At 35.7% G+C, this 19,715-nt stretch overlaps 1 protein-coding gene across 1 annotated transcript in view; it reads left to right on the top strand.

Moving 5' to 3' along the window:
- Positions 1-14,334: 14,334 nt before the first annotated feature.
- Positions 14,335-19,715, top strand: part of C5H12orf40 (chromosome 5 C12orf40 homolog) — a 45,467-nt gene continuing 40,086 nt past the window's right edge. Inside the window, exon 1 of the mRNA XM_007503895.3 lies at positions 14,335-14,553. Within this exon, the coding sequence (XP_007503957.1) occupies positions 14,531-14,553 (23 nt within the window). The 5' untranslated portion in view covers positions 14,335-14,530. The remainder of the gene's footprint in view (positions 14,554-19,715) is intronic.

Here is a 19,715-nt window from a genome sequence, read left to right as displayed (position 1 = left end):
AGATCCCAGTTTGTGGGACCAAAACTGTAATAGTAAAAATTAGTTTCTCTGCTAAAAGTATTATATTTTTATGAGGTTTATTAAGATTAAAATATAAATAAAATACAAAATAAGAAAGCACGTGCCTAGGAGGGCCGAATGGCCCATTTGCTTACTACATACTACATCATAAGAGAAGTGTTTCCCTGGAAGCACAAGCAGGAAGAGAGCTCAGTAGGCTTTTACAGTCAGTTAAGTAGAAATTTTGATCTTGCCCAGGTAAGGATCTCAGTGAGATTAGAGGGCATCCTGGGAACTAGAGCAAGGACTTCTGGGGATTGAAGTCCAGGGTTCAAATCTCCATTTCTACAAAACCCACTATTTGATAAAAAATGCTGGGAAAATTGGAAGACAGTATGGGAGAGATTAGGTTTAGATCAACATCTCACATCCTACACTAACATAAACTCAGAATGGGTGAATGACCTGAATATAAAGAAGGAAACTATAAACAAATTAGGCGAATATAGAATAGTATACTTGTCAGATCTTTGGGAAAGGAAAGACTTTAAAACCAAGAAAGAGCTAGAAAAAAATCAAAAACTGTAAAATCAATAATTTTGATTACATCAAATTAAAAAGGTTTTGTACAAACAAAACGAGTGCATCCAACATTAAAAGGGAAGCAACAAATTGGGAAACAATCTTCATTACAAAAACCTCTGAGAAAGGTCTAATTACTCAAATTTATGAAGAGCTAAACCAATTGTACAAAAAAATCAAGCCATTCTCCAATTGATAAATGGCCTAGGGACATGAATAGTCAACTTTCAGTTAAAGAAATCAAAAATATTAATAAGCACATGAAAAAGTATTGTAAATCTCTTATAATCAGAGAGATGCAAATCAAAACAACTCTGAGGTATCACCTCACACCTAGCAGATTGGCTAACATGACAGCAAAGGAAAGTAATGAATACTGTAGGGGATGTGGCAAAGTCAGGGCATTAATTCATTGCTGGTGGAGTTGTGAATTGATCCAACCATTCTGGAGTGCAATTTGGAACTATGCCCAAAGGGCGCTAAAAGAGTGCCTCCCTTTTGACCCAGCCAAAGCACTTCTGGGTTTGTACCCCAAAAAGATATTAAGGAAAAAGACACATACAAGAATATTCATAGCTGTGCTCTTTGTGGTGGCAAAAAATTGGAAAATGAAGGGATGCCCTTCAATTGGGGAATGACTGAACAAATTGTGGTATCTGTTGGTGATGGAATACTATTGTGCTCAAAGGAACAATAAAGTGGAGGAATTCCATGGGGACTGGAACAACCTGCAGGAAGTGATGCAGAGCAAAAGGAGCAGAACCAGGAAAACATTGTATACTGAGACTGATACGTTGTGGTACAATCGAACATAATGGACTTCTCTATTAGTGGCAATGCAGTGATCCTGAACAACTTGGAGGAATCCACAAAAAAAATATTCACATTCAGAGGAAACAGCAAAGAAAAACAACTGCTTGAAGACATAGGTTGAAGGGATGTGGTTGAGGATGTAGACTCTAAATGAACATCCTATTGCAAACAACAATATGGAAATAGGTTCTGATCAAGGACATAAGTAATACCCAATGAAATTTCCACAAGTAATACCCAATGAAATCCTATTTTAGAAAAAAGAAACTGAGCAAGCCATTAATGAGTTTCATAAGAAAAAGTCATCAGGACTTTACAAGTGAATTTTACCAAAAGTTTAAGGAATAATTAATTCTAATACTATATAAACTATTTGAAAAAATAGGCAATGGAGTAGTCCTATCAAATTTCTTTCATGACACAGATATGATTTTGATATCTAAATCAAAGAAAGAAAATTATGGATCAATTTCACTAATAAATATTTATGCAAAAATTGAAATACAATGCCAGCAAGGAGGTTATAGCATTATAAAGATCTTACATTATAATCCATTAGAATTTATAACAGGAATGCAGGACTGGTTTAATATTAGGAAAACCCTAAATATAATTGATCATATTAATAACTAAAAGAACAAAAATAATTTGATTATATCAAATAAACACAATAAAGGCTTTTGAAAAATATAGCACACATTCCTATTAAAACACTAGACAGCACAGGGATATATATGCTTGGAATATTCCTAATACTGAGTGAATCCTGCATTTTTGCTATAAATATAACCAGGTTATAGTTTTAATCTTTTTCATATATTCTATAAACTCCTTGCTAATATTTTATTTAAAACTGCCGTGTCAATCAATTTTCATTAGAGTTATTAGTCAATTGTTCTTTTTCTTTTCTGCTTTGGTTTTCCCTAGATCTGGGATTAGGCCCATATCTGTATTATGGAAGAAATTTTGTAGGATTGCTTTCTTCATAACTTTGAAAACATCTGATGTAATATTAGAATTAATTATCCTTTGAAAGTTTAATAGAATTTATCTGTAAATCCATCTTGTCCCAGGATATTTTTTCTTTAGGAGTTTATTGATGGCTTATTCAATTTCTTTTTCTGAGTTTTGAGTTATTAGCATCCTTTCTAGTTTTTTTTTTTGGCATTTAATAGTTATATAAGTTCTAGAAATTTCATTTATCTTTTGTTTTTATAGTTGGACAAAATAAGTTCTAATAATTTCATTTACTTCCTCTTCATTTGTTATTAATTCTTTTCTCATTTTCTAAACTGGTAATTTGGTTTGCTCTCTTTTAAAACAATCAGTTAATTGCTTACTGTTTAAAGACATTGTCTAGTTTCATTCATTAATTCAATGGTTTTCTTTACTTTGTGTTGTTAATTTTGTCTGATTTTCAGAATATTTATTTTAGTGTTTACTTTTTAATCTGTTGGCATTCTAGATTTTTTTAGTTGAATTGTTTGATCTGATAATTTTTGTCTTTTGTTGATGAGCAGATTTAGAGATATATTAAAAACTATTTTGACTACATCTCCAAACTTTTGGTCTGTTGTCTCATTGTCACAAATATCTTTGACAAAAGTATATTTATTGGGTTTTTAGATTCTTAGAGGAAGTAATTATATCATCTGCAAACATGATATTTGTATTTTCTCTTTGCCTATGATTATTTCTTCAGTTTCTTCCCTTCTATCCATCATTACTATAGCTAGCATTTTTAAGATCTATATTGAACAGTAGGAGTGATAATGAGCATTCATGATCTACCCTTTATCTTACTGTAAATTTGTTTAGTTTATCCTCTTAGAATGTTAGCTCTGGGATTTAGCTAGATACTATTTGGTACTCCCAACCATCAATCACTTCTCCATCCCAGAAGGGCTATAGGCTGTTCTTATGCAATAACATTTTGAATGTAATGATAAAGATTACATTGTATGCTAGTCCTGCATTTGGTTGAATATTACCAGGTGATTAAGACTATAGGGGACCCAACAGGTTGATAACATTGGGTCGAGGGTTTGCTTGTATTTCTACAGATAGTGAAAACATCTGGTCACCCACAAAGCACATCATGCCATGTGACACAGGACCAGGAAGAGAAGCAGATGAACAACATCTGTCACAAGCAGACCAGACGTACTCAGGATACACCTGACGAGATGCTCACTGGTGACTAAACATGTGAAAGACTGACATTACACTTCTCTTAATTATATTTACTATTATTCCCCTGATGGACATTTGTCATGCTGACATCTATTGGTCTATTATACCTAAAACTCCTATATTAAGAATGTTAACTTTGTATGGGCTAACCCCCACTTGTGTATGTTAATGACACCAGATAGATCCCATACTCCAAAGATTTTACCATGGGATCAGAAGGAACTAGCTACAATTATTCAGACACTACTGTATACCCTTTATTTTGTATGTCTATACTATATACTGTCAAAAGGAATTTATTTTGTATACATTGTAAAATTCAAACTTGGATTGTAAGACATGCTACTATTAACAATTGTATAGGCATTGGTATGACTCATAGGAGAAGGAGATAGAATTTTTCATCCACAACATAGACCTAGTAGTCCTGACAACAAAAAAATTGTGTTTAAAGCAGGAAGAGACACTGCACAGGGATTTATGATGGACAGATTGTCCTGGTCTAACTCCTAGAAAGGATTAGATGTCAGGTAGAATAGGCTTTGAGATTTTTAATTGGGAACCTACATTACTTAAACTGTCATCTACATCTATGTATAGATTCTATTCATGACAATACCTATATAACTATTATGTACCAACCACCATTGGTGTGTTTACAAGTTAATCTCACAGGGACATGGGCATTTACTCCAACTGTACAATTTTATTAACAAACCATTTTCGATCATTAACTTTGAAAACCCCATCTTTTTGGATATCTTTATGGGAATTCTTTCATGCTCTCTCCCACTGGCCCCAGAGGTCAGGCAGGCTGCTGGATTTGGGGTCTATCAGCTTCCCCTTCTGATACTGAAAGACGTTCTGGTATATGGGAAGTCTCGCCTCAATTTTAAACTGAGTGCTCTAGGTTGGCAACCTCTGTGGATGCACAGTTGTTGACCCTCCTGTGTGGAAATGGCTATTCCACATCTACATGGGACAGAGGCAAAGCATACCCCGAGATTCCCCTTTGGAGTGTATACTTAAAAATTGGAAAAAAAATTGGCACTAATAAGCTTGTAGAAAAAGCACATTGGATCTTATACATTTACAACTAGAAATTAATAAGTTAGATCAAATTCTATATGAGCAAGTAGCTATAGAAATTGCTTCTACATGAAAAGAAACTTAGGCTTCTATTAAACAAAAAATTGATTGGGTAGAATGAATTTTTCAAACATTGGCAATGTCATATTCTTGGTTATTATATTGATTGGCTTATTTTAGAAGTAAAGGTTTAAATAAGGCTTATATGAGAAATATGCAGCCAGAAGTTGCAATGTCACTTCATTCTCATCATTCTTGTATCAGAATGTAATGTTTATGGGAATATTGGTACTTTTTAAAACTTGCATTAATTGTTGTATCTATGTTTTTATAAAGCTTTTCATGATGAAAAATTTTGCACACGTACAAGGTGAATCTTGGTCAACTTAAATTAGGGAAATAGAAATAATTTTTGAAATATTACACATTAGTTTAGCTACAACTATGCCACATGAAATGTGAGCCATGGGTTTGAAATTTTGTATTAATTTTATTTTTATTTTTCCCTGATCACTTTCTCAGATTATTTTCCCCATATATTCTCTTTTCAGTACTAGAAGTACATTGAAAGCAATATTAATACTCTGATCCTGAACTATGAATTAACTATAAACATGAAAATTTATTTTTGTACATACCCAAAAGCTTGAGACTGTAGGAACATGACAGCATTCATTAAACTTACTGGGACTATTATGAGTTATTGTGTCTGATTGCATAAGAAGGGATTGCAATGGATACCTTACACGTGGCCAGACAGCCTAAGCCATAGACGGATGTGTATTCCATATGAGATGGATATATGTTGGTTGCTAAGGTTGGAGGTAAAAGGACGCAGTGTTGACACCCTCATTCACAGGTTAGCCTAGTACCTAGGTTCTAACCATATATCTATGTGGCAGGCATCTTGGCTTATATATCCCTAAGACTATGCATAATCAGAACAAGGGAAAGAAAAGAATTCCCTCCCATCTCAAGATATAGTCCTTTTCTTTAACTTTAAAGTTAAAGTCTTATAGTCCTGGCTGTACCTGGGTAAAATGATATATTAATGCACTTGTCCTACATGGACTGTGGAACTGATATCACAATAATTCAGGATCACTAGAGAGTTAAGATCATTTTATTATTTTCATTATTACTGGTATTTTATAAACCTTTTTACCTTTGATTTTGCTAATTTGATATGAAGATCATTCTTTCTTTTCATTTTTATAGGATTATTACTAAGTTAAGATAATTTTTACTTTTATTATTAATCCTATATAATTTTTACATTTAATTTTTGCAATTTGATTTAGAATTCATTTTGATTTGTTATTTTTGATATACTCACTACTATTTTTATTTTCTATTTAGTTTATAACATTATATACCCTTGTTTTAATTTTTAAACAAAAAGGGGGATATGTAGCATCTTATATTGTAAAGATTAAAATTTAGGGGAGACGGGGAGACTGAGGCAGGTAGAAATTAGTTTCTCTCTGCAAGGAGTATTATATTTTTTAGAGGTTTATTAAAGGATAATGATTAAAGAATATACAAGTAAGAAACATGTGCCTAGGCCAGAGGCCTAGACAAAATAACCTCACATCACGCAAGAGACCGCCTGCTCCAAAACAGAAGTCCAAAAAGAGCCAAGAGACCCCTCAAAAGCCTTTGTATCAGCTTAAATACCTTCTCGATCTCAGCCCAGGTGAGATTACAAGGCATTCTGGGAAAGTGGAGCAAAGGCTCATGGGGATTGTAGTCCTGTATTCGAGTCTATTTTTTACATACCCCCCGTGTTATCATTTTTGGAAAAATTAATTTTTCCCCAAAAGGTTCATAAAAACATAATAAACTTAAAAGATTACAATAGTGTGAGGATAAGAGAAAAAAGAATAAAACCAATAATTGCTGGACACATTGACAAAAAGCCGTTAGGGGGCAGTCCCCTTTGGCATAAAAGTATACATACAAATAAATGTTCAATCAACCACACCCAAAGTTCAATTTTGTGCAACTTGTGGTCTGGAGGCTTTTTCATGGTGGCTTCTCCAGAAGTTCAGTTCTGGATTCAGAAAGGTAGCATCTTCTTTACCTAAAATTCTTCTCAAAAGGAATTTAAACTTTGCAATTTAAATAATGATTTTTTTTTACATTCCCCCGTGTTGTGGGTGATTGAAAGATTCAGAATCAGTTAGGGATGCATGGCTGAGGTATGAGGTATATGAATCAATTGGCAAGAGATATTAAAAAGACATCAGAAAATCCAAAAGAAAAGAAAAATTTCTGGATGAAAATATAGACTATCAAAGTCTTATGTGTAAAAATTCCAAGTAGAAGAAAAATAAATCTATAACAGGTCCTTCAATCAGGGCCCAATCAAAATGATCTAAGTAATGATGCATTTACCCAGTCAGTGCCAGGACTACAGAAAGGTACCACATATGAGAGGCAGAAAAGAAAGGGACCAGATTATAGAAGCCAAGTAGGAGCCAAGGTTTCGAGGATACTCGTCTGTGAGTATCTTCAGGGTGAGTGTGGATACAAGGAAAGTCTATGTCTTAACACATGTTAAACATAGTAACACTAGGTTTAAGACCTTTGTATTGGCCTAGAAGTGCATCAATCCATCCTAGATTGGCCTTTCTTTGGCCCTATGAAATGGCTCTTGTGTGTATCTCTTGTCCTGGAATCAGACAGAATCATTAAGCAAAGTCCCATAATTTATTTAAATAATTAGTGGCATCATTTTTATAGTCACAAGCCTTTTAGGGCATGTATTAGCAAATGTATCTTAAACTTAAAAATCAAAAGGTTAAAGAAAATCTTAATACTGGTGACATGTGCCTCAAATATAAAAAGGAGAGAAAAAATAATTTAAAAAAACTGAAAAAGTATATTGCACATGCAAGAAAAATATAATAATAAAAGAGCTTTAAAAAATTCAAAAATATAGCTTATAACCATTGACACTCTGTCAGTTAATAAAATATAAAATACAAGGCTTTCTCAGCAAAAAATGAGATCCATTTCCTCTTTGTATCTGGCCATGATCACTGTGAGTAGAAGGCAAATGAATTGAACAAGGTAAACAATTTTTTCATCTTTAAAAATACAGTAGTAAAAATATGTAGAAATCAAAATCCCCAAAATTCTCAATAGCCCAATTAATTACAATAGCAAACAAACACACTTTCATATTTCACAGAAGTTGCTGTATGACATTTTTAAAACCTATGAATTGATGGACATTTGTCACAATTTTTACAAACATAGCAATCCTTCAACCTTGGTATTTAAACATATTTTTTAAAACAAAGTAAAACTCATCTTGGGTTTAGAACATAATCAAGAAATCTATATATCATTCTGGTAGAAGTAAAATAGTGAGCTGAAGAGCATAAATAAAGGGGTGCTCCTTTTTCTTGGAGGCTTATAGGGATACAAATGCCCTGAGATTAACTGCTCAACTTCCATTTACATGTGGGAAGGTTGGGGTTTATAAAATGTATTTCACTTCAGCTAATGGGCCTTACCTCGTGGTAGAGGCAGGCAAAAATAACCAGACTGTTAAAAAAAATTCCAAAAATCATATTTAAAAAACCCTTAAAATCAAATCATTTGAGGTATTTAGCACATTAAAATTCCAAAGGTTGTTAATACAATTATAACCAGTTCTGAAGTCCATCTATCCTCAGCAAAATAGAAAAAAGCTGTTTTTTCATATATGGGCTTATTCACAATAATATTTGTTCAACACAGTTATAGGGGAAAAACAACAGAATTTTAAAACTCAGTATATTCAAAATAAATTAAATCAACCTTCAGTTCACAGAATAATATTCAATCCAGTAATATATGAACTTAAAATCACAAAGTTATATCTTAAACAAAACAATGCAATAGAATACAGAGATTTTTTTATAAACCATTGGAGTCTGAAATGCCTTAGAATATAGCCTTTAGTCTCTTCAAAGTTCCTTGGGTTTTTTTTTTTTTGTTTGTTTTTAATTATCCATTTAAATGTCTATTGTCCAAAGGTAGAGTACTAAAGGCTAGGCTATGGGGTTCAAGGGATCCGTCCAGGGCCCCATAGCTGGGAAGCATCGGAGGCCAGATTTTAACTAGAGACTGCCCATCTCTGGGCCTGGCTTCCAGTTCACTGGGCCACCCATTTTCCTCCCCAAAGTTAAAGTTGAATCTTTGGGCTGAGTCTGCTCCCAGACAGGCAGGTAAAATCAATGAAATTGCCAGAAGAGTCAAAAATCCTTTTAAACCCATTGCTTTTTAGGTTTCTGTTTGAAAAGATCTGTTTCTTCTCTCTAGTCTTTTCTCTCTTTCCCCTCTCTGATACCCCTGTGGCCAATACCCCCATCCACGTGGAGGCTTAGCCTAAGGGAAAATTACCCGGTCTCCTTTCCCTCTCTTCTCTCCCCTCCACCCATGTGGCCAATACTGTTACCAGCTGGTCGCAATGAGTCCTGAGCGATCTGCTCTAAGGATCTGGGTGATGAGCCAACTGGGGTTGTGCTCGAGGGTCTGGGGCGCAGAAATAGGCAGGCAGCAGGCTGGTGAGAGGCCAGGAGCAGAAGCGGCTACTGGGGTGGGCAAGGCTGGGACCAAGTACCAGGTGAGGACGATCAGGGCTGCAGGCCTGCAGCCTGCAGCCCGGAAGCGGCGGGGCCGAGCCAGGTGGGGTGGGCAGCAGGTCCGGAGCCTGTAGCAGCTTTGCGAGGGTAGAAAACCTTGGCCAGAGAGATATGGCTCAAAAAAAAATTTTTTTTTTTTAGGTACTAGCTATTAAAAGTTGAACTAAAGATCAGAAAAGAATTCAGAAGATTGAGTTTTTTTTTTTTCCCATTAGGTCGCCAAACTGTAAAGATTAAAATTTAGGGGAGACGGGGAGACTGAGGCAGGTAGAAATTAGTTTCTCTGCAAGGAGTATTATATTTTTTAGAGGTTTATTAAAGGATAATGATTAAAGAATATACAAGTAAGAAACATGTGCCTAGGCCAGAGGCCTAGACAAAATAACCTCACATCACGCAAGAGACCGCCTGCTCCAAAACAGAAGTCCAAAAAGAGCCAAGAGACCCCTCAAAAGCCTTTGTATCAGCTTAAATACCTTCTCGATCTCAGCCCAGGTGAGATTACAAGGCATTCTGGGGAAGTGGAGCAAAGGCTCATGGGGATTGTAGTCCTGTATTCGAGTCTATTTTTTACAATATCTTAGTAGTATGTAGTATCTTATACTATGTAGTATCTTAGCATCTTGGAAGTATGATTGATGTATTAATATTGTATCCTGTATATTCATTTACCAGACACATGGTCAGATCACTTAATGTTCATTGTATGGAAAGGGGCAATCCAAAGGACTAGCTCAAAGGACAAGCAAATTCCTGAGCTGAGCATTGACAGCCAGTGTCCTGGCTCAGACTACATTCATTTACAAAGCGCAGGTCGGATTAATCTCCTCCTCTGTGATTCCGTCATTGTCAATGTCACCAATATAAAAACCTTTATGATGTCAAGTATTCATTAATCACCTCCCCTTGACATTCCTAAGGTCCCCAATAAAGGCTGGGGAAGATGTGTGAGCCTCCTCTTCTCTTACACTTCTTGCTCTCACAGCCCTTGCTCTTGCTCTTGCTCCTTGCACCTCTTAATCTTGCTATGGCCTATAATGGCCTCCTCATGTCTGACTGATTGATGCAGCATAGCTGCCCTGCACATCTCCCTTTAATTTTTTGATCACCTGGTCCATGGGGGATGTCCTGGAATTCTCAGCTCCACGCAGGTGCTCTTCTCATACTTATAATTTCTCCACTTGCTTTCTCTTTCTAGAGAGGTATTAAGGAACTCGCTTCTCCCCACATGTTTTAACTTGTGGTCTCTGAGTCTTTATTCCTGTGTCTCTTCCTCTGACTCCCTTACCTATCTCACATCCATATTCCTCTAGCCTCCATTCTCCTTCTCAGGGCACACCCTGAGATATAAATATAAATTATATAGGAACTGCAGGTTGGTCCCTATATTTTAACCAATCTATTAGCCCTTCTCTAGTGAAGTGAGGATCAGCCCCTCAGGGTTTCCCCACATGTGGTGGTGTCTTCAGCTAGAGTTCCACCAGCCTCCTCCAAAGCCAAATCAGGAATCTCCAGAACCAATCTCTCCAGAAGCCAGGAAAGGAAGGCCAGCTACTCAGAAGTAAGCAATACCTGTGTAGCTTTAACTCCAGGAGCAGTAGGATATCAGTTTTTACCTCCTCTAATCTGAAGCCTTTGGGTGAATAATCAGAGCAAGAAGCCCAGGCAGCAGCTCTGTCATTCTGAATCTTAAAAACCTGTCAGCTGGCTCATGGTGGAGTAGTACAATAGTAGTCTACTGAATCTCTAACAAAGGGTACACCAATGGTCATGTGGAACCCAAATCTAGATCAAAAACTTGCAGATTTCAGCCTAAGAGGTCAATGATCAGACTTTAACCCAGATAAGAACACTTTTCATAGTACTAAAAGCTTGTAAATTCTCAATCTGAGCTGCCCCTGAGTTCCTAGAATACCCCTAAGAAAGCAGCAGAAGGACCTAAAAGGGAATAATTTCACCCTGTAGAAATTCACAGAGCCAGGCCTAAAACAAAACCTTATACAAAGTCAAAAAGCAATCTGGAAGAATAAACAAAAATTAGGTATTTTTTTTTAACCATAAAGTACTCTTATAGTGATGGGTACATTCAAGGCACAAATCCAGAAGAGAAAAACTTCAAAATATATATAAGTAAAACCGCAAAGAATAACAACTTGGGCACAAATGCAATTAGCTACTCAAGTAAAAAGGTTTTAAAGAGTTTAGAAAAGTTGTTTAAAACAAAATGGGAATTCTAAAGGGAAAGGGGGGGAATATGGAAAAAAAATTAGAAAGAAAATTTACAGTTTGGCACAAAAAGTCATACCAAAGAAAATAAATCCTCAAAAATTAGAATGGGTAACATAGAAAATAATGATCCTGTGAGACAATAAGAAATATAAAAACAAAATTAAGACTGGAAAAAGTATAAGAAAAATGTGTGACATCATAGCAAAAACAATGGGCTTTTCAAAATATATCAAAGAGAGATAATTTAAGAAACATTGGAATACTTGAATGTTGTGACCAAAGAAAAAGCCTAGATACCATTTTTCAAGAAATCGTAAAAGAAAACTTAAAAAACAAAACAAAACAAACAAAAAACCCAGAGGTCAAAGTAGAAACAGAAATAATCTATTAGTCACTTCCTCAAAGAAACTCCAAAATTAAACCTCCCAAGGAATATTATAACTGAAATCCATAGCTTTCAGGTAAAAAAAAATTATAGAAATGGAGTTAAGTAAGCTAAGTGCTCCTAATGACAATAAATTTATAAGCAATGACAGCCAGCTTATATGTTCCCATTATTTGGACTCATTCTGACCACATGATAAGCAATTAGATAATCATGACTGCTGACTAGATGAGGCTCTGAACTGGCTATAGTAGATGTGAGCAAACACTTATTTCCAGGGTCTTTACTATCTCAAATCCTCACCCAATTTCTGGTCTTATTAAGGAAACTTGCCTTAACAAAGTATGAATAAATGACCAGGAATCCATATCTAGGTCTGATTAGGAATGCTTCTTGACCCATCCGATATCAAATATCTGGTCTAAATGAATCCATTTTTTTCCCTCTGTTTGGAATTTGGTTTTTTATTTTTCTCTTGGTCTTGGTCTTTGGCATTTATACATACTTTTCCAACTACTTAGTTTCTGCTGTAGGCAACCATTTCCTCGGAATCTGACTTATACTTGACCTCTAATAATCCCACCCCTGATTATTTCCTTGGTGTGAGTTTCTTTCATTTGGTTTGTGGGTGAGGACTTGAACAAGAGAAATATAGTCAGAACAAGCTCCTGAATACTCAGTATATAGACTAACTGCTGAAAATTGGCAAGTAGCATCATCTTCTGGTGGATTAGGGAGAAGACATGCAGAACGAAGCTGTAGTAGCCATGAGAAGTCTGAAAAGTTTTGAAAAGTAGTAGCAAATATATAGAGATTCTTATTGGGAACAGAAACTAGGAAGAAAACTACTGATGAAGAATAAATTCAGAGACAAAAAAATAATCTTGGGTAAATCATTGTGGTAGAAACTCTAAGTGAACTCCAACCTCCTCTTTTTCTGGACCTGCAAAGGAAATAATTGTAAGGCAAAAAGGATTGAACTAGTCCTCAGAGAAAATGATTCACTGGAGTCCTTTCCCCCCCATTGAAACAACCAGTAATTTTTTTAAAGATGATGACAAGACAACATAAAATTTGTAGGATGAGATTTAAACAGTAATCAGAGAAAAAACATATCTCTTAACTCACCAATAAAAGTGAGAATAGGTAGATGAATGAACTGGGTATGCATGCAACTAAAAAAAAAATACTAGAAAATTAACAAATTAAAACCTCCAATTAAATACCAAAATAGAAACCCTAGAAATCAAAGGAGATATGAGTAAAATCGAAAGTAAAAAAATTAAGATAATAAATAAAACTAGGAGCTGGCTTTATGAAAAGTCAATAAAATAGAATTTATTGGCTAATTTGATTTTTTTTTTTTATTTGTGAAATGAAGCATTGGAAAGACTCTTAAAATTCTTTTTCCACTATTATGATTACTGTGTATTAAGCTCCATTCTATTTTTCCCTGTTTAGTTTCTGATCACCACATTCCCCCAATTTGCCCACTTTTCTTTAAGCCTTACTCCCTTTTCCTTATCCCTTTCTCCTCCTACTTGCCTGTAGATTTTTATAACCAATTGATTGTAACTGGCAGTAATTCCTACTACTTCAGCTCTCCTACTTCAACAGTTCTTTCTCTGGAGGTGGACAGCAATTTTTTTCACAAGTCTCTTTGAATTGTCCTGGATCATTATATTGCTGTTAGTAGCAAAGTCTATCACATTTGTAGATCCTGTTATTATTGAGGCGAAGGTTGTGACTTACTGGGGAAGGATTTATGGGTGTAGAATATTGCACACCTACATGCCAGTTGGTTTTGATGAACTGTTTTTCCTTCTTTTTAATAGTAATAATATATATGTATATATATATATATATATATATTTGGATAAAGGGTTGGCTTACTCTATAGAGGATAAGGAAGGATATATTCAGAAATGAATATCATGTAAAAACATAAAGTATAAAAAGGCAACTTAACCCCCTTCCCCCCTCCCTCCCACACTATTCCTTCATAAGACACCAGATTTAGAAGTGAAAAGAGTTTTCAGTCATGGAGCCCTAACTCCTCATTTTACTGTTAAGAAAACTAATGGCCAGAGAGGTGAAATGCTCAGCGTGGGCATACAGACCCAGACACACACACACAGACCCAGAAGACAGAGACTCAGACACACAGATAAAAACCCAGACATACAGAAAGACAGACAGAAGAGTTAGAGTTGGAACACAACATAACTTTCATGGCTTCTCCCAACATCTTCCTCAAACCAGAAATGACCAGAAGGAGGTCGAGCACTAGGACTTTCCCCAAATCACGTGAGGTGTGAGGTCTTCAGTGTCTGAGCCATTCACTTCCACTTCCTCCTTGCTTGGAACTAGAGGGGGGAGGGGGGGAGAGCCCTAGCTTTTGGATCCGGGTTGATCTAAAACTTCTTTCTCTTTACCCTCATAGCCAACCTCTGCTCCCACCCTTCCCTGGGCGGGTGGCCTCGCGAGATCTTGAGATCTCAAAGCTGCTTCCACGCTGTATTTGGAAGTTGAGCAGGCTGAGGCGCCCAGACTGGGAGGCAGTCGAAGCTCAGCCTAGCTGCCCCACGGCATCCAAACCAGGATGAATTGGGTCGGAGGGTTTAGGTAAGTAATGGCCAGGGTATTTATGGGTGATTCCTGCCAATGGCAATGGCTTTTTTGCCTTCCTAGAGCTCTCTAAGCACTGAGAGAAGGGGAGCTAAAGTTAGGGCATTTCCCCCTCCCTTTACCAGTCTCCTCCAATTAAAACAAACAATTAAAAAAACAATTAAGTACTTTGTCATGATTGTATCCTTGCCCTACTAGAGTTGAGCAGTGAGCCAAAGGCTCTGGAGTAAACTACTGTTTAATATTGCCTTCCCCTTTACCCCATTTGAGTGCAGAAGCCATCAATTAAATGCCACTCATATTGAAGAATCAAAAATCTTAGAGAATTTTAACAATTCACAATTTCTGCCAGTATGAGCCTTAATCCAAATGGTCTTTCTTCTTCATCTATTAGTTGGAGTGAGTATAAGGGTGTAAATTGTTCTTATTATCCATAGGGAAATTCATAATTGTGTTTGGGCTTTATCTCATTAAAAATATAGGAGATAGGGAATTTGAGTATATATTATGATGCAATATCCACTCAAATGACACCATATGAAATGAGATACTGGAATGGGAATACTATTTTCATGTAGCATTATAAAAAACCATAAACTTAGACCTGGAAAAACTAAATATTTCCTTTAGGTTTTTTGTTGTTGTTGTTGTTGTTGTCTGAGAAACTTGGTAATTTTAATTATTTGGGTAAATAACACTACCATAAAAATATCAAAACTGAAACTAAAACTTATTCTTTTGGATAGTACTCTCTGATTTCATTGGTGAAGGTGAGGTGAGAAAATTCTTTACTTATACAGGCCTATTCCATAGAGCTTCCTAACCCACCCAAAGGTTAAATTATTTGCCCAGGATCACATAGCCCATATTTGTCAAAAATGAGGCTTGCATTCAGGTCTCTGATGACTGATTGGTTCAGTATCCACTACATATTGCTGCCTTTACTAATATATTTTATGAAATTTTTTTTGTGTTTTATATTTGTTAGATTTTTTTTTTAGTACTGGAGAGAAATAATAGCTTTGCATTTTGAAAATTCTCCTTGAATTGTTTCTAGTTGGTAATCCTATAACATATACAGGCACTTAGGAAAAAACAAAAATGTAATCATTTCTCATTATTTGATTAGTATTTACTGTTTCCTTTGTCATTTAATTATGTGTAACTGACATCTGTTGAATAAAGTAAGTTTTAGAGAAAGGGAAAATATGAAAGTTAATAGTACAAGCAGAAACATAAGAAGTTATATAATAAAAGGTGAGATTTTAAAAATATAGTCATGTATCTTTTGCAAAAAAAACCCAAAAAATTCCTTTGATTTCAAGAAGTTTGCAATATAAAAATTTAAAAGGTATAGAATTGAAATTCAAACTTATGGTATGGTAGAAAGAACATTAGACTGAAAATTGAAGACCATTCACAGATTGGTTGCTATTTATCTTTGCATCTTTCTCACAGTTTCCCTTATTTTATTGCATGCTCTATGCATACTAAATGCTTAATATAGGACAATGATGGAAGGTATTATATATATGTACATACATATGCACACATAAATATATCTATATATCTATGCATACTTAACTGAGGATAAAAAGAAAAAGCAAAGGCAGTCTGCATTCAAGTAGCTCATCTTCTAATAGGGGACGTATCATATACATTAATCAGTACATAGAATATAAAAACAAAGTAAATGAAATGTATCCTTAGACAGCCTTTTAGCAGCTAGGGGAACCCAAGAAAGTCTTCTTCTATAATAGTACTTGAGTGGAGCCAGGGATTTCAATAAATCAACTAATCAATAAGTATTTTTTTAAAGGCCCTGTGATTTGCTAGACAGGGGAATTAACAAGTACAAAGAATGAAACAATCCCAACACATAAGAAACTTTCATTCTAATGAGAGGTAAGTGTGAGGAATAAGTGCATATATAAATATTTATAACATAATTATAAAGTTAACTAATACAAATATGTACACAATAGTTGAATATACAAAAATCTCAGAGAGCACTAGCAATTGTGGTGATTACGAAAAGCTTCAAGAAAGATTTTGAAAAGACATTTGAACTGCATTTTTTTTAAATCCTTACCTTCTGTCTTGAAGTCAATACTATGTATTGGCTCCAAGGCAGAAGAGTGGTAAGGGCTAGGCAATGGGGGTCAAGTGACTTGCCCAGGGTCACACAGCTGGGAAGTGTCTGAGGCTGGATTTGAACCTAGGACCTCCCGTCTCTAGGCCTGGCTCTCAATCCACTGAGCTACCCAGCTGCCCCCTTGAACTGCATTTTGAAGGAAAAGAAGAATTGAACTATGCTTATTTCAGGCATGTGGGATGGCCAGTAAAAATGTACCAAGATGAGAGATGTATATTGAATATTAGGAGCAGAAGGAAGACCAGTTTGATTTTATTATAGAATGGGGGGGGGGGGGGAATAATGCCGTGTGTGTGCAGAGAAATCTCTGTAGGGATGGAGTTGAGGTTGATCTAGTTTGAAGATAAAGGGAGAGTCTGGACTAGATGGGGGAGTAGCCTCCTTCCAAAGGTGCTAGAAGGAATGAATACTTTTCTCTTCTGTTTAACTTTCAACTAAACAAACCTCCAGACCCAGGCAGTGCAAAAAAGTTACACTTCTATGACCTTCAGTTCTATAGTTCTCCCTTTCTGCCTGCTGATTCTCTCCAAGAGGTGTTTTCAAAGATTTTGTACTTGGTAACTTTAATCTGCACTTCTCCTCTCCTTAACTTCTTTCCTATCTTCCCTTTTTTTTTTTTACCTCTTCTCAATAGGGACCTGTAAAAATATTTGGAACAACTCATATCAGAACAACAATTTTGTCTGTAACATATCCAGCATAAAACTTGCCTATATGTCCTTTTCTTGAAGATTGCCAGGGAAGAGGAGGCCATTACTTCCCAGGGTTGCCCATTTTACTTTTAGATAGCCTTTATCATGAGAAAACTCTCCTTAGATTAAACCCAAATTTAGCCTTTTGCCACTTTTATTTCTTCTAATTCTTCTCTGGGGATCTAAGTAGAACAAGTATAATTATTTTTTAATATAATACATAGACATTTATCATTCCTCTGCCCCATAACCCATCTTTTCTCTATGCTGTATGTCTTTAGTCCTTTTAAGCATTCCTCATGATCCTAAATTCATTCATAATGCTAATTGCCATTTTATCCCTTTAGATGTCTTTGATGACACTGCTACTCATACTTCTTTCTCAATTGCTTACATTTTTTTCTGCTTTACTAATCTATTCATTCTGCTATTTCTTTCCCTGCACTGAGCTGAAAAAGAATGTAAGGAAAGAAAAAAAGATAGCCTTCAATAATAGTTTAGTCAAACAAATTCCTACATTGGTCATGTCTTCAAATATGTGTTGTCAAATCTTAAATTCATCACCTCTGTCATGAAAGAATTTATTTCCAATACATTTAATTATTTTTATTTCTGGGTTTTGAATTGAGTCTCATATTTACCCCTTTTAACCTACTCATCCTTTTGTTCCTCAGAAATTCAAGATATGCCCCACCCTAGAGAATCTTCCATTGTAGGGTAATAGGAAAGTGAGATTGTGGGTTCTATCTTTCCTGGTAAATAGGATCCAGTTTAGGCCATGTGTCTATAAATGGCAGGACAGAGTCCTTGAATCTCACATTGAAAAGCATTGGACAAAGTCATTCCTAACTGGGCAATACTTGATTTTTCCTTCTAGACATTGAGGTCATAGGACCAGATTTGATTGTCCACCATCAATAAAGGAATATGGGAGGGATGGAAAGAATGATGAACTGCCTTCTCATTGGCTAGTCACCAATTAGAGATGCCTTGGAGTGTCTAGGAGAGGGCTGAATAATGAACTTCCTAAACTGTATTTAATTGGAACTTCTTGGTCTTAGATCACCAGAAGAGATTACTTTTCAATTATTTATTGGTTATTGTTAGGCTAATCAGTAAATTAATTTTCTTACCTGGAAGTCAGTCTCTGGAAATTTTTAATTGTCATAGCCAGGTGAGTGACTTATTTCATCTTCATTCTTTTGGACCTTTGGCTTATCATTGTCATTTTCATTGGAAATTCTAATTTCATTCTTCATTCTTATTCTCACTCATTCATACATAGTTCTGAATTTATGGCAGGCCTGATACTGGCACCTTTTTAGTTCACCTTATATGCTGAAGTAAAATGAGGCTCTCATAAGTTTTTTTTTTAAACCCTTACCTTCCCCCTTAGAATCAATACTATTTATTGGTTCTAAGGCAGAAGAGTGGTAAGGGCTAGGCAATCAGGGTATGGGGGTTAAATGTCTTGCCCAGGGTCACAGAGCTAGAATGTGTCTAAGGCAAGATTTGAACTTAGGGCCTCCTATCTCTAGGCTTGGTTCCCAATCTACTGAGCTACCTAGCTTGCCCCTACTCATAAGTTTTTGAACATTTAATAAAAGGAGCTTTATTTATCCCTTACATCAGAAGGATATGTATTGTAAAAGTGGCCCTAGTGGTCTTGAGATCACTATCATAGTCTCCCTTTAAGGGACGCTGTAAGCTTTCAGAACATAATAATGGAAAAATACTGACAATAATGTTTTGCTAAGGTTATTAGACTGTGTGCCCCAAAATAACATTTTGTTAGCTATCATCTTGCTTTTATCCCTGATAAATAAATCTCAAAAATAATATTTTGCCTGCATCATTGATATGCAAGTTGGCCAGCTGGAGTTGGAGAGAAGGGTACTTATAATCAGAATTTAAGAACTCCATTCTCAGCAGGGCATTTTGGAGCATGCCCTTCCCGATGAATGGATCTATGTTTCTGCTCCCAAGGCATTGACCCCCTTATGTGAGTTATGTATGCCCTGTGTTAGAGTGTATGTCTGAGTTGTAAGTTTGGGTCACCTTTTTTCTCTCCTCTTTTCCCCCTCTTCATTACTTTCAATAAAGCTTTGCATTGAATAGATTAGCATTGCTTTTGAAATTATTCTTAGCATTTAAATCTATTAAGGGGCTTTCCCCTTTGTCTGGATGGTCCATAGGCCTCTCCTTAGACATAAATTTGATACTTGAAAAAGAACTTAACCTCTTGATAGTCACACCTCTGCTGGGGAGAATGATGCTTTGATCCCAGGGGAAACCTGTGTCATCCCAGGAAG

Source organism: Monodelphis domestica, chromosome 5 (assembly GCF_027887165.1).
Source record: "Monodelphis domestica isolate mMonDom1 chromosome 5, mMonDom1.pri, whole genome shotgun sequence".
Lineage (NCBI taxonomy): Eukaryota > Metazoa > Chordata > Mammalia > Didelphimorphia > Didelphidae > Monodelphis > Monodelphis domestica.
Note: the sequence above shows the minus strand (reverse complement) of the source record. Positions and strands in the feature narration are given on the sequence as shown.